This window comes from Ovis aries, chromosome 10 (assembly GCF_016772045.2).
Source record: "Ovis aries strain OAR_USU_Benz2616 breed Rambouillet chromosome 10, ARS-UI_Ramb_v3.0, whole genome shotgun sequence".
Taxonomy (NCBI): Eukaryota; Metazoa; Chordata; class Mammalia; order Artiodactyla; family Bovidae; genus Ovis; species Ovis aries.
In genome coordinates, this window is record NC_056063.1 from 14,221,602 (window position 1) to 14,237,779 (window position 16,178).

General features: G+C 44.5%; 2 protein-coding genes across 7 annotated transcripts in view; both read right to left on the reverse strand.

Moving 5' to 3' along the window:
* The window catches only part of LOC101109369 (programmed cell death protein 5-like), a 40,843-nt gene extending 25,448 nt beyond the window's left edge, over nt 1-15,395 (reverse strand). Inside the window, exon 1 of the mRNA XM_060394300.1 lies at nt 1-15,395. This exon is cut by the window's left edge and continues 25,448 nt beyond it. Within this exon, the coding sequence (XP_060250283.1) occupies nt 14,987-15,364 (378 nt within the window). The 5' untranslated portion in view covers nt 15,365-15,395 and the 3' untranslated portion in view covers nt 1-14,986.
* Nucleotides 1-16,178, reverse strand: part of ENOX1 (ecto-NOX disulfide-thiol exchanger 1) — a 658,121-nt gene that overhangs the window by 485,774 nt on the left and 156,169 nt on the right. The window lies entirely within an intron of this gene.

Here is a 16,178-nt window from a genome sequence, read left to right on the forward strand (position 1 = left end):
GCAATCTTGTAACAAGTTCGATAAAGACTTTAAAAATGGTCCACATTAAAAAAAAAAAAATCTTAAAAAAAGAAAAGCATTTAAATTTATCCTAAGGGTATAACTGATACAAAGGTCATTTCAACAAAATGATTTTCAAAGTAACAGAAGCAGAACGTAGGGAGGGGGCACTCAAGAGAAGGCCACAGCAGAATCGACACTGATTTGCTCCCATGTTCAAGGAGTAGAAAACATAGACCTCATTTCCCCAAGATCCTGCTGGGGTTGAGTATCTTTACTTACTTAACTACTCATCCATGACACTATCTGAAAAAATGCTGACCCTGCAGCTTTGTGCAGACGCCTGCTGTGGCCTCAACAACTCTCTTTATTGAAATATCCATTTTCCTGTCTAACAGAGCCCAGGGTTTGAACTTCCTTTGCTTGAGCTGACTTTCTACTGCTTTATTTATGCTATGCCTGCATCTGTCCTAGTGTGCAGTATCTGTCTCTGTGATCACGTACAGTCCAAAGTGAAGAAAAATACAAGTAGAAAATACAAAGGAAGAGACATTTCTTTCACTCTCTTGCAAAGTAAAACAACTACGGTTAGGCAGGAAAAAATTCCTGTAAAAAAATTAACTCCAATCGTGTTTTACTTACAAAGGAAAACTGCTGATGTAAGCAAACTGATCTACATGTGTGTGTGTGTCCTGTCTCACCAATGCGCAAGCTTCTCTTCTCTTCCGTATTATAAGGTGCTAAAGGGCGTGGGTAAATTCAAGAAACCTCCCTTCTTAGTGGGACGATGCCAAGGCCGGGGCCATGGGGGCTGTGCTCCCCACTGGGTACTCTCTGGTTGCAAACGAGCTGAGATGATTTGCTGATGACGTGGCCAGGTTTGTCTCTCCACACCCAGACAGAACCCTGCCCAGGGGAGGGGCTTATTTAACATGAGTTGGACTAAACCAAAATCATGTCAGTGTTATCCAGTTACCTCCACTAACCACCAATCTAGGCGAGCTTTGATATTTTCTAAATTGTTTGCGTTACTCTCTTTAGAATTGTTACTGTTTTTAAAGTGTAGGCATATGGTTATACTTAGCTGGAAGTAAATATTTAACCCAATCTCTACTAAGTAAAGCCATTAACATTTTACATACAATCTGAAGACATATACAAAAATACACATATACACAAACACACATTTGGAATAAAAGCTGCTCTCATCGTAAGAGTGCTGTTTTCTATTTGGTAACAGTGAATAGAGATTTACACATCAGGAGGCAGACACCTTACCATTTATCTTTCGTCAGCCCATCTGCCAAAATACATCAACTTTCCTCTCCTCCTCCACCTCCTCAGTCATGAATGCCCTCATATTCAGGATGCGCGCATGCTAAGTCACTTCAGCCGTGTTCGACTCTGAGACCCCATGGACTGTAGCCCACCAGGCTCGTCTGTCCATGGGATTCTCCAAGCCAGAATACTGGAGTGGGTTGCCATGCCCTCCTCCAGGGGATCTTCCTGACCCAGGGTTGAGCCTGCATCTCTTGCGTCTCCAGCACTGGCAGGCGGGTTCTTCATCACTAGTACCATCTGGGAAGCCCTAAATTCAGAACACAGTAGCTGCTTATTTTAAAAAAATCTAGAACCTCACAGCTGCTCCCAACATGTCTCATTTTGTTCCCACTGCAAAGCTTTCACATTGTTTGTCAAAACTGAAAACCTGTTTCCTACTTTTCATTGGAGAGATTGATTCAACTGATAAAAATAGAACCCCACACTGCCATAGCTCTTTTAGTCATCTTAATGAATTGTAATTAGTTTCTAAATATTCAGTTCCTGATTCCCTATAAAACTGAGGGCACAGGCTCATGCGAGCTCTGGTTATTTCTTAACACCAGCGCTGGTAACAGAAATGTAACGGTCCATTTCCTTCCCGTGGTCTTTATGTTTTCAACCCTGATTAGCATGTGTGTGGCTGGCAAATAACTGAATTGGTTTTTACAGTGAGTGACATATTTTGAAATCTGCAGAGCATCTTATGCTGGGAAATCACGCCAACCCTTGCTTTTCCCAAGATAGCTCTGTGCACTCCAGTAATAATAAGCTGGAGCAGATCTTGACTTTCCTATTAGCATCTCACAATTTATGAGCTTTTGATATCCATGGGATGATTTTTAGAGGATGATTTTAATTCCCCAATGTACCCAGATAACTAGGAAAATAAAAGACAATAAATGAGTGCTTTAGAGAAGGAATTTAACTAAGAATTTAAAGCTTCACCCAAGCTGAAAGTAATCAAAGAAACTTTATAATGGTCCTGATCTGACTTCAGTATTCCCTTGACATTATAAACGGAATGTACCAGCTTTGAATAACTTACTCCATTTAGGCTGCACAACTATTCTATGACGCAGTAGTCATTATCTACAATAGTTGTATGAGGAGATTAAGACTCAGATATTTTAGGCAAGTTACAGAATCAGGAATTAGCAGATCTTAAATTCAGTCCAGATCCAGCTGCATTCAGTCTAGATCAGCCATCTTCACAGTGCTCACTAACCCCCAGGCAGAAAGTGAGTTCTTGGACTTCCTGACATTTACTGCAGGCACCATGTGGATCCTTGCAGGGCTTCCCAGGTGGCGCCAGTGATAGAGAACCCGCCTGCTAAGGCAGGAGACCTAAGAGACACATGTTGGATCCCTGGATCAAGGAAGACCCCCTGAAGGAGGGCATAACAACCCACTCCAGTATTCTTGCCTGAAGAATCCCATGGACAGAGGAGGCTAGCAGGCTCTAGTGCATAAGGTCACAAAGAGTCAGGTGTGAATGAAGCGACTTAGCACATAGCATATGGACCTGTGTATCAAGTTTAAACCTAAAAAATATTCAAAGTTCATTTCATGGATTATCCAAGACTTTTGGCTTCAATTTATCACTGATTACATATTGAACAGGAAATGATAGGGCTACAATTTTCAACCATGATCTTATGTAAAGATTTAACGTATCTGTGGATTTGAAAAATCAAATATAAAGAAATTTGTACCTCAAATAATAATTTTCTTAATAGAATTTGCCTAGTAAGTTTATCGTGGAAATCAAAGTGTGTATTGTTCTAAGCAAAAATCTTTTAAAGTTTCTATCAGTATCATCCACTGACAAAGTATTAAAGTCTTAAACTTTGTCACACCTGTAACAAAGCTGTATGTCAACCACACACTCCCTGCATGCTCCAGGTAAACCACATTTAATCTATATATCCTTCAATTACCAATTCATTAGAAGTTTGGAACTCCATAGTAATTAATTATTTAAGCAACAAGTTTGGTGGAATCACCATCCAAAAGTATTGAGAACTCACTAAGTGAACAGAATTAGAAATGGATTTTTTTTCTTTCCCCCAAAGTGAATTCAGATTATACCAACTCACTGGTACAATTCCAGCTACTTAAACACAAACACCTCTGATAGGTCATTATTAGGGATTTCTGCTAATTATGCATTAGGTTCTACTGGGAAACTTTATCACACGTCTTGCGACAGCATTTGTCCCAGACTATCTTTACAAGGATGTCTGTAAAGTGAACAGCCTAGAAGGATGAAGACAGTGTCTCCCTCCAGGACAAACGACAGACTGGTTACCTGACCAGGGTATTAAACGCTGGATATGTTTGCCAGGAGCCCTTTGTAACAGCGGCCCCTAACTGCTTTGGCACCAGGAACCAGCTTCCGTGGAAGACAGTTTTTCCACGCACCAGAGGGCCAGTGGGGGTGAGGGGATGGTTTCAGGATACTGCAAGTGCATTACATTTATTGTGTACTTTATTCCTAATCTCATGCCGCCGCTGATCTCACAAGGAGGTATTGGTCCGAAGCCTGGAGGTTGGCGACCCCTGCTTTATAAGAATGATGGCTTAAGCTCTGCCCGCCTCAGCTGTAACACAGACCCTCCTAGGTGAAGCACCCACTAGGGGTCGCTAGGCCCTGCCCCTCTGGGAGTTGAAGGACAAGAGAAACTGAGGCAAACTGGAAGCTCCTGCTGCCGGCTGGGCCATGAGGAAATTAAATCCTTTGTGTCTGACCCAAGATTTTCCTGTTTCCAACCGGTATAGAACTGGGTCAGGCTCAGAGTTCACAGGCAAGGTAAAATCTCAGAGCCTTTACTGCTCTTCAGAGTTATGTACGATTAAGTATCTGCAGAGGCTCTTAACTAAGTTTCTGCACCTCCCTTCTGAAGCCTGAAACTCACAGCCACCACGTGCGTTCACACAATTACGGCAAACCCACTGAAGAAAACCATCTTCCTACAAGACCTGGCCACCTGACAGCTAGTAAAATGAGGGGGTTGCAGAACAAGCGGAGGCGGCTCGTCCACTGTCCGCTTGTTAGTACCTTAGTGACCGTGGATCTGCACGCCCAAAACAAGACATCCTTCTAATGCCCTGATGGATTACATGCTTTCCCAGGCTGACCTGTAAATCCCCGCCATCAATCAGTTTCACGAGAAGAAAAGCTCGTGTCTTGCTCCCGTTTTTTGCTCAGGTTTTCGAGGCGCGGAGGTGCCCCTCCTTGGTTCCGCTCCCCCACCTTGCCAGTCTGGACCGTGGACAGTAATAACGAAGATTTACAGGGCCCTTCTCAACAACCATTTGATCCTTGTCCCACCTGGAGATGCCGACGATTTGTAGGCTCTCTTCACAAGAGGCTTGGTGAATCCAAGGGCTGCCCGCGAACCCAGGTCTGGTAACTGATGCAGCAGACGTGTCAGCTCGGGGCTTCCGAGCCTTTCCCCTGTAACAGTTTCAGTCTCCGGTTCAGTGAAGGGCTTAGCCTGGGCGGCCTGGTCCAGCCTCCTCGCAGCATCTCCCGCGCCCCCGCCAACCGTGGGGCTGCGCCTGCGCACGGCGCCACCTGCCTCCGCTTCCTGGAGACCACAGGTCCCATCACCCACCCGCACCCACACACAGCTGCAAGACACCAAGGCTCTGCCCCGCCTCGCCCCCACTGTGGCTCTCTCAAAGCTCCTTCGTGCTAAATCGCCGCAGTCAACCTGACTTCTTTGCGGCCCTATGGACTGCAGCCCGCCAGACTCCTCTGTCCAAAGGATTCACCCAGGCAAGAATACTGGAGGGGGTTGCCAATTCCTTCGCCAGGGGATCTTCCCCGTCCAGGAATTGAACCCCTGTCTCCTGCGTTGGCAGGAGGGTTCTTTACCACTAACGCCACCTGGGAAGCCCCTTTAGCTCTTTCAGCTACTCTCAAAATGGCCCCATGAGCGGCAAGGGAGGACAGCCGTTACAGAGCAGGACCTAGGGCCAGAAGACATGGGGTTTAGAACTCCAGCTCAATTACATATTAGTTGTATGATCTCAGGTGACTTATTTAACTTCTCTGTGCCTTAGTTTCATCATCCATATAATGGGGATAATAACTACCTCTGTTACAGGATGCTGTAAATATGGCATGAATTAATTACTCCAAGTAGGCCTATACTCAGCAACTGTATCTGTCACTGCTACCAGTACAACCACTCCGAGTCCCCACTGGACACACCGATCCCACTTTCAACTAGCACCTCAATTTCTCATTGTCAGGCCTGGACCTGAACTCAGGTGACCTTTTCCAGGGTCGCCACATCCACATCTAGCCTTGCCCACTCTGCCATCAGAAACGTAATTGTCAAAGACAACATGACCAGCTCCAGAAAGCTTTATCATTGAATGAATAAATGCACTGAGCAACTTTGATCTTCACGATATATATTCTGAAAGAGAAATGAAACTCTGGGCTAGACCATCCTCTGCCTGCTCTTTGAGTAAATTCACATAGTAGGCAGAAAAATAATCCCCCTCCACGCCCCTCACAAGACATCCATGAACTTCTTCTGGAACCTATGAGTATGTTATCTTACCTGACAAAAGGGCTTTGCAGACTTGAGTAACAAGACCATTGAGATGGCAGGTTTTCCTAGTTTATCTAAGTGAACCCAATCTAATCGCATGAATCCTTAAAGCAGAGAAAGCACCCCAGCTGCAGTGAATCAGAGAGATGGCAACCCGAGAAAGACTCAGCTCATCACGGCTGGCTTTAAAGACCCTGCAAGGGGTGCAAACCAAGGAATGTGTGTGGCCTCGAGAAGCTGAAACAGGCAAGAAAATGGATTCCCCCTGGAGCCTCCAGAGAGGAACGCAGACCTGCTAACACCTTGGTGTTAACCCAGTGAGACCTGTGTGGGCTTCTGATCTCTAGAACTTTAAGATAACAAATCCCTATCAAGTGGCTAAGTTTGTGGTAACTTGTTACTGCAACAATAGAAAGCTAATGGAGTCCCTCTGCATTCCCCTCATAGGGAAAGACCACAGCCAGTATATGGGTACTCTATTACTGTGGGATTGAGCAACAGAAAAGCACACACTTCCTCACTAATTCATTCTTTCATTGAGTCACTCGATGAATTTGAATTATGAAGCACTTGCCATAAGCCAGGCACCATTCTGTGTGTTATGAAAAACAACAGTAAACCAAGGAGGCACGGTTGGCTTCTGTTGCATGGAGCTTATGTCCCATAGGTAACAGAGAGAGAGAGAGAGAGAGACACTGAACAGGCCAAGAAAGAAAGAAAACCACTGCAAACAGTGATAGGTGCTGTGAAGAAAATGAAACAAAATGATGAGACAGAGAACACAAGGAGCAGAGCTAGGGGGAAGGAAATCCCAGACTGGCTGGGAGGAAAGCTCTCCAAGAAATGACATCTGAGCTGAAATCAAAAAGGTACAAGGAGTCAGCAAGGCAGAGATCTAAGTCAGCTCCCGAGCTGCTGACCCGCGGCTGACCAAGACATTCTTACAGAGACTGTAAGAGATGAAATAGCCGCTCTGAGAAACTGACACGACTTCTTGCTCCGAAGAAAAATGCACCGCGTGAATCGCTGCTCCGAAGAAAAGCGCGCCGTGTGAACTGTTGCGCTCATTTTCCTGTCCTCGCTCTCACAACCGTGACTTTCAAGGCTCTATTGTTTAACATACTTAAGGAGCAGGGTAAAGGCACCACTACCCCCGCCCCGAGTCCCTGATAAGCACTCTTCGTGAGATCACTTGGTGCTCTCCTTATCTGAATATGAACGTGGTTAGGTTCCCCGGGATGGCTAGATTGCTCTCATTTGTGATGGATTCCCTGGTGGCTGATGCCTCTATCAGTGACACTGGCTCCAGGACCAAATTCCTCGCTCAGGGTTCAGACTCAGATGGAGAACCAGAGCTGATGCAGACCCCACTGGTTCTCCTGTAAAGTCTGTAGATGGTGAGGAAACGTGTAAGATTCTCTCCTGTCCTGTCAGGGAGGAATGATGGCCACTGACAATCAAAACATACATACACAGGATAAACCACTGGATTTATCTATATTAAAGGGCAACTTGCTCTGACAACTATGGTAAGATAGTGAAAACAGCTCCAATTTTCAGTAAGACTGCCATAGCGTCATTAATATCTTTCACAACTGCTTCTTTCTTAGGTCATTTATGAAAGTCAAACTAGAATATCCGAGGAATCTGCCACGAGTCAGCATTTCCAGACATACACACACAATTCAGAGCAGTGCACACCGCCTTGCACACTTGCTAAGGGTTTCTTCCACATACACCTTCCCATGTGAGAAGGGGACAAAGCTGAGATACACAAATGAGTCCATTTCTAGAGGTATGCTACCCATCCCTTATAATGTTAATATTATAAACGCACATGTAGAAATTAAAATTTCACTTCAGCCATGAAATTAAAAGACGCTTGCTTCTTGGAAGAAAAGCTATGACAAACCTAGACGGCATATTAAAAAACAGAGACATCACTTTGCTAACAAAGGTCCATATAGTCAGAGTTATGGTTTTTCCAGTAGTCATGGATCCATTCGAGAGTTACACCATAAACAAGGCTGATAACTGAAGAATTTATGCTTTCGAACTGTGATGCTGGAGAAGAGTCTTGAGAGTCCCTTGGATTGCAAGGAGATCAAACCAGTCAATCCTAAAGGACATCAACCCTTAATATTCGTTGGAAAGAGTGATGCTAAAGATGAAGCTCCAATAATTTGGCCATTTGATGCAAAGAACTGACTCACTGGAAAAGACCCTGATTCTGGGTAAGACTGAAGGCAGGAGAAGGTGACGACAGAGGATGCCATGATTGGACGGCATCACTGATTCCAGGAGATAGTGAAGGACAGGGAAGCCTGGTGTGCTGCAGTTCATGGGGTCACAAAGACTCGGATGCAACTTAATGACTGAACAATAACAACATACAGACTTACTGTTGAGTGGGAAGGCTTCTGTGTTGGGGAGTTGGGGTGCAAGGTGAACACTGTGTAACTCACTGACCCTGAGGATGGTGATCAGATTTTAGAGCCAGAATATCTGAGTCTGATTTCCAACTCCATCAAATAACTATATGACCTTAAAAGGACACACCTCTGATCAAGCATCAATTCTTTCTTCTCTACTGATTGAGGTTGAAAGAAATGCCCTTTCACCTGTTCAGAGGGTTCTCACAACTATAAAATGAGGTTGTTGGGAAAAAGCAAATTAGCCAAAGCGGCAGTGGTCAGGCCCTCTCGCCCCATGCCCTCTCGCTCTTCCCCCATGTTTTGTAAATAATGATTTTGTTGTGGCTGAGCTCACTCATAGCTCTGCACACACTTCGCGAGCTATGTGCTCGGCCATGGGCTACTTTTGCTCTGTAAGCACATACAAGCTCCACCTGGAAAGCCCTTGAGGGCATGCTGGGCTTGTTGTGTTAACGTTATGTTATGTCTGCTGCTGTCATGTGGGAACCAAAAAGGTAGAGTCTGCTTCTTGGGTGGATTTTGATAATTTAAAAGGTGAGTTTCTAAAATCTTTAAATTTTTCTCTTGACTCTTTGGATTCCCTTTTGCTCTCAATAGAAATTAACATTACGCACTTTAGAAGTTCTCAATATTGTTTTCTTGTAGATGGGAGCTCTCATCACCAGGTATATTTAGGATCATCCAACTAAAATTTTTAACATAATGAATCATTGATTTACTTATGAACAGTACTACAGATAATAAGTAGCTTACTCAGTAATGAATCTGCCTGCAATGCAGGAGACCCAGCTTTGATTCCTGGGTTGGGAAGATCCCCTGGAGAAGGAAATGGCAACTCATCTTAGTATTCTTGCCTGGAGAATCCCATAGAAAGAGGAGCCTGGCAGACTACAGTCCAATAGTGTTTCAGGAGTTGGACATAATTTAAGAGTCTAAACCACAGATAATAAGTACATATTTTTAAATAATTTAAATCTTAGAAATTAAAGCAGATACCTTTTAGAGTTGGAAGACTTAGTGAGAAAACTGTGGTCATGTTAAATGCACAATAGATCTTTCTTCAGCTGTAAATGTAGTCAGTTTATACCTTTGAACGAGTTTAGTTTCTTGATCTTTATCTGTACATGTAAAGGCTTCCTACAAGGAACATATATGAAAACAACACATGTATACAGAAGTCTGACTTATAAACAAAAGTATTTGTTACATATTATGAAGTATAATAGGAGAAGGAAATGGCAACCCACTCCAGCATTCTTGCCTGGAGCATCCCATGGACAAAGGAGCCTGGCGAGCTACCGTCCATGGGGTCACAAAGAGTGGGACACGACTGAGCGACTAACACACACACACAGCTGCTGCACCAGCCAGAAAAGAATAAACACAGTTCCTACAACTTCTTGCATTTTCTTCCAGCCTCTTAGCTCGTGCCTTGCCTAAAGCGGGATAAGCACACAGTGCGCACAGTGAAGACACAGCGAGACAGAGATGTACTTTGTGAACTAAATACAAGTGTAAACCCAAGTCCCCTGGCCTTCTCCTTCATGGTGCTACAAGTGTGTTGGGTTTAAGGCAAAAGCCTGGGTCTCAGGTCTCCACACTCTGCCGGGGATTCCTCTTCTCAGTCATTCTATCTGCAGTGCCCAGGTGGTGGTGGGCAAGGCCATTCCTAATCTGAGAGCCTTTGTCTCCTCTTCGCCTGTGCTTTTCCCCGTTGCACTGGCCTTCATTACTGCACCAGTCCACAGGTTACAATGGACACCACTAACGACCTTGTCTGGACACACAACTTCCAGTAGAACACCAACTCCAGGCCCAGCCATCAGGGAAACCATTTCCACTCTTGGGCCTTGTTCTTTCAAAGAAAATGACCCCCAGGAAGGAGTCATTAGGCATTATGACCAGTTCTTTTCAGGGACTGACAAACATTATATATTAAGGGCCAGATAATATTGCAAACTTCAAAGGCTTTAGTAATGTATCTAACACATTCTTTTTTGCTTTGTTTTTTTCAACGCGTTAAAAACAATCCTGAGCCTTTGTCCTTACAAAAACAGGTCTGGATATGTCCTAGGGCCAAGTTTGCCCACCCATGCCTTATGCCACAGCCTCCTTCCCCCGGGAGCATACTTGTTTCTCTGTGTGTGAGGAGGTGTCTGCTGTAACAAGAGGAGTTGAGGGTGCTAGTTAAGTCAGGAGAGGTACCTCGCGTCTCTGTTACCTCAGCTACCCAGGCTGTTGCTCAGCCGAGTCCCACTCGCGGACTTCTTCCCACGTGGCTTTCTCTCAATCTGGCCTCTTTTGAGGAATCCTGAGCCATGGGAGAAAGCATGTCTGAGCTCCAGAAGTGAGCCAGGCTCAAGTTCTCACACTCAGTGCTCCTGCAAAGCAAGCATGTGGCTTCCATGCCCCTGGGACATTCTATGGCAGTTAGAAGGCCACTCTGCCCACAGCACACGGATGGAACCTGCGGGCTGCAGTTACCTATGATACCATCTAGCTCAGCAAAAAGGCATCACTGGGCCGCCTGGAGTACCTTAGACATTTATAAGCTGCTATGGACAGGACAGGAGTCACTCAGTCATGTCTGATTATTTGCGACCCCATGGACTATAGCCTTCCAGGCTCCTCTGTCCATGATACTTTCCAGGCAAGAATACTGGAGTGGGTTGCCATTTACTTCTCCATAAGATGCTATGCTTATTATCAAAAAGGAAGGGGCGGGGGGAAAGAGGACAAGAAGAAGGCAAAAGGGAGACGAGGAGGGAAAGAAAAGGAAGAGAAGCCACTGAAGAATATTTCATTTGGATATCATTGTAACCACAGAGCCATTTTCACCTGATACTTACAGCAAGTTTATCAAACACTGTCACATTATCCAAAAGCAAAAGTGAGACGACTCATCACTGATGGCAAGGCCAAAGAATGTTCAGACCACCACACAACTGCACTCATCTCACACGCTAGCAAAGTAATGCTCAAAATTCATCAAGACAGGCTTCAACAGTACGTGAACCGTGAACTTCCAGATATTCAAGCTGGATTTAGAAAAGGGAGAGAAACCAGAGATCAAGTTGCCAATATCCACTGGATCATCAATAAAGCACAAGAGTTCCAGAAAAACATCTAGTTCTGCTTTACTGACTATACCAAGGCCTTTGACTGTGTGGATCACAACAAACTGTGGAAAATTCTGAAAGAGATGGGACTATCATACCACCTTAAATGCCTCCTGAGAAATCTGTATGCAGGTCAAGAAGCAACAGTTAGAACTGGACATGGAACAACAGACTGGTTCCAAATTGCGAAAGGAGTACATCAAGGCTGTATATTGTAACCCTGCTTATTTAAATTATATGCATCACACAAAATGGCAGGCAAGCTGGAATCAAGATTGCTGGGAGAAATATCAATAATCTTGGACATGCAGATGATACCACCCTTATGGCAGAAAGTGAAGAAGAACTAAAGAGCCTCCTGATGAAAGTGAAAGAGGAGAGTGAAAAAGTTGGCTTAAAACTCAACATTCAGAAAACTAAGATCATGGCATCTGGTCCCAGCACTTCATGGGAAATAGATGGGAAACAGTGACAGACTATATTTTTGGGCTCCAAAATCACTACCGATGGTGACTGCGGCCATGAAATTAAAAGACGCTTGCTCCTTGGAAGAAAAGCTATGACCAACCTAGACAGCATATTTAAAAGCAGAGACATTACTTTGCCAACAAAGTCCATCTAGTCAAAGCTATGGTTTTTCCAGTGGTCATGTATGGATATGAGTTGGACTATAAAGAAAGCTGAATGCAGAAGAATTGATGCTTTTGAACTGTGGTGTTGGAGAAGACTCAAGTGAGAGTCCCTTGGACTGCAAGGAGATCCAACCAGTTCATCCTAAGGGAAATCAGTCCTGAATATTCATTGGAAGGACTGATGCTGAAGCTAAAACTCCAATATTCTGGCCACTTGATGTGAAGAGCTGACTCACTTGAAAAAACCCTGATGCTGGGAAAGATTGAGGGCAGGAAGAGAAGGGGATAATAGAGGATGAAATGGTTGGATGGCATCACCAACTCAGTGGACATGAGTTTGAGTAAGCTCTGGGAGTTGGTGATGGATAGGGAGGCCTGGTGTGCTGCAGTCCATGGGGTCGCAAAGAGTTGGACATGACTGAGCAACTGAACTGACTGAAAGGAGAGAGAGTAGGTTTGGTCCTCCATTGAACATCTCCCCTTCTTAATAGATAACTTCACTTTGATTCTTCTTGATTTTCACACACATGCCATAGGCCAAGGCATTCCCATGTGTAGAGGGTGTTCAGCTTCAAATCAGTGAGTGAGTCCCCTCAGCCCACAAAGGAGCCAGAAAACAGGGCCCCTTCATCTCTGTGTCTCAACATAGATCAGCCACCTGAAGGTGCCTCTCTCAGGGCATGAAGGGGGATGGAAGTCCCCTCTGACCCTGGCAGATCCAGCTGTGCCCAAGGACACCCATGTCGGTGGGTTCTCATCCTGACTCTTGTCCTTGACAAGCTGCACAACACCATGCAGAGGTCGTGACTTGGGCTGCGAGTCAACGTCCACAGACCCAATGAATTTAGTCCATCTTCTAAGCAACTGGCACTAAGCTGACATGGAAGCCGGTAATAATATTCACAGCATTGATGATGGTGACGGTGGTGCCGTCACCAACTGGTCAGCCGGAAAGCCTTTGCTCATTGTCACTTAAGGAGGGCTGACTTTGAGAGGACTGGAGACAATTTAGAGACGGAGAGGGTGAAGCCATCCCAAGAGCTGGTACGCTGTAGCAGGAGGGTAACTAACGGCCATGAAGAGGATCAGAAAGAAGAAGAGTTAAAAAAAAAAAAAAAATTAGCCTAACTAAGACACCAGAGCTGACTGCTGGAGCTGAGGATGGAGGCCTGCTCCCCACGCAAGATGCCGAATGCTGGGAGGTCTATGCTGAAAGAGCACTTTCCTCAGTCGTGGGAAAGTTTGGGAGGCCTTGTGTGGGCTGACAGAAGAGGAACACAGCTGAGAAGCTGGGGGTCAGTGATGAGGTTTCAGCTGCCCAGAGGAGAAGGAAGAGACACAGGTGGTGCCTGGAGCTGCACCAGGACGAAAATGGAAAGCCTAAACTGCCTGTAAGCGGCCAGGGAGAGTACCAGTGACAGATGGGAACGGGGAGGAGGAAAGGTCAGGTAGTCAGGGCTGGTGGAAGTGCCCGGCCCAGGGCAGACCGATGGCTGTGTTTTGGTTGCCAAGACAACGAGCCTAAATAACAGCCAGAGAGGCCCCAGACTCTCTCTCTGGAGTCCATCTGCTCTGGGTTATGCCCTGCAGACCTAATCTTCTGCCCTTACGCGCACCACGTGCTACTCTTGTTGCATGAGGTGTGTTTATCGCCTGAAACAACTCGCCCCTGACTGTACCAAGATTCTGCAGGTTACAATCAATCACGATTCAGAAACACATATTTTTCAGCATCGTTAGTGGAAACAAATGTCTGCAACAACTAACCCGAAGCTAATCATAGGAAAGAAAAAGAAAAGCATTCTAACCTTTAGCAGTACGCAGAACTTCTTTAAACACCGAGAATGTTACAGCAGAGATCTACCTTTCCCAGCAGAGAATGTACTTCATATTTTCCTCTGGAAACTAAAGATACTACATATATATTTTAAATCATATATTTCTTCAAAGTATTCATTTTTAAAGCGGCCAAAATCGCTAACAACCAGGGAAAGTACCGATTTATAAATTACGTGCTTGGTACATAGTATACATGTGAATTTGCATGCATATTAAATGCAAATAACCAGAAGAGTGTAACATTAAAGCTTCAAATTTATATGTGCAAAAGACAGTAAATTCTAACACTGAAATTCTTCCCAGAAAAAAAATTAACTCGCCACATCCCATGAGATTATTGCACTCAGTGGAGCAGTCTCAGTACAGAGTTCAGGAAGGATATAACTTTTATCACTTCTGCTCATCCCACTAACCAGGCAGAGCTCACAAGACCATTTGGCATCATGTGAGACAGTGGTAGGGTATTGATACTGCTCAGCTTTTCAAAGTTTGTTGTTGTTGTTGTTTTTTTTAATAATTTGACAGGAAAAAAATGTTCCACTAAAACTGCCACCTTTGAGTCACTAAGAGGACCTTTCTTCATTGTAAAGATTTAAACACTGAGGAAATGGGGCAGAAAGCAGCTGACTCTGCTCTTCCGCTAAAGGAAAAACCAGAGATTTGTGATGGTAAAACTTTACATGTCAGCTGTGCTGCCCACTTATTTGGTCCAACAATAGTCTAGATGCGGCTGTAACGGTGTTTCTGTAGATGTGACTGACATTGTCCATCTGTTAACTTTAAGTGAAAGAGATCACCCTGGACAGTCTGAATGGGCCTCATACAATAAGCTAAAGGTCTTAAGAGCAAAAACTGAGTTTCCAGGAGAAAAGGGAATTCTGCCTAAAAACTGTAGAAATCTGGCCTATGTTTTCATTTTATTTTTTTTCTATTTTGCATAACAAGTTTATTTTTAAAAGGTATATAGACAATAAGCAAAGTAAACACAACACCCAGATCTTAACTTGTGCCAAGTATTATCTGTCCTAGATAATACTGGAACTTCGTTAAGTTCCAGTCTCTAGACATATTCAATAATCGTCATCTTCGTCAGAGTCCATTACTTTTCTTCTGTTGAATTTAACTGTTGTTTTCTTTTCTGTTTGCTGGCTTACTTTTTTGAGGATTTCTATTAAACCTTGTTCTGATACCCTCCCACTTAGTTGTCCATACCGTGCCATCTGTATAAGGTAATTCTCTACTGCTTTAGTTTTCTCAGGCTTTACAAGTGCTAAGTTACTTAACCGGGCCCGGGCTGACTGACCCAGAACTTGGGCTAAGATACTATTTCTCATTTCTGCTTCCCTGTGCTTTGCTTCCTGTTGTGCTCCAGCGCCAGGATCCCCGTGCTTTGCCTGCAGCCTGGCCAGACTCTGCTTCCTCAGCGCCTCAAGCTCCTGCTCCGCCATGCTGTGGCCATCCCAGGCAAGCAGCAGCGAACATACTCCTGGCCTATGTTTTAAACCTGCTGACTTGCCCTAAAGATTCCAGATTTAAGGCTACAACAACAACATCCATTTAAGGCTACAACAACAACATCACTGGGCTGGCCAGCCCAGTGAGTGTCAGACTTGCCTGCTTCACCCAACTGTGTGAAACAATTACTTAAAGTAAACAAACCACATACACACACACACACACACACACAGACACACACATGCACATATACACACACACATACATATGCACACATATATACACACATGGCTTCCCTGGTGGCTCAGAGGTTAAAGCGTCTGCCTCCAATGTGGGAGATCTGGGTTCCATCCCTGGGTCGGGAAGATCCTCTGGAGAAGGAAATGGCACCCCACTCCAGTATTCTTGCCTGGAGAATCCCATGGACGGAGGAGCCTGGTAGGCTACAGTCCACGGGGGTCGCAAAGAGTTGGACACGACTGAGCAACTTCACCTTCACCGATACACACACATACACACACACATACACACACACATACACACACACATAAACATATATACACACACACATACACACAATATACATATATACACATACACGTATACACACATATACACATGTGTATACACACATATACACAAATGCACACATACATATGCACACACACACATATATATATATGCACGATATCTATTGATTCTATTTGTCTGGAAAACCCTGACTGATAAGGGATTCAAAAGGATTTCCCATTTAGAACACAGTGTCCAGTATTATAATCCATCCTGGAGGCTGGGTGAATGCTGCTT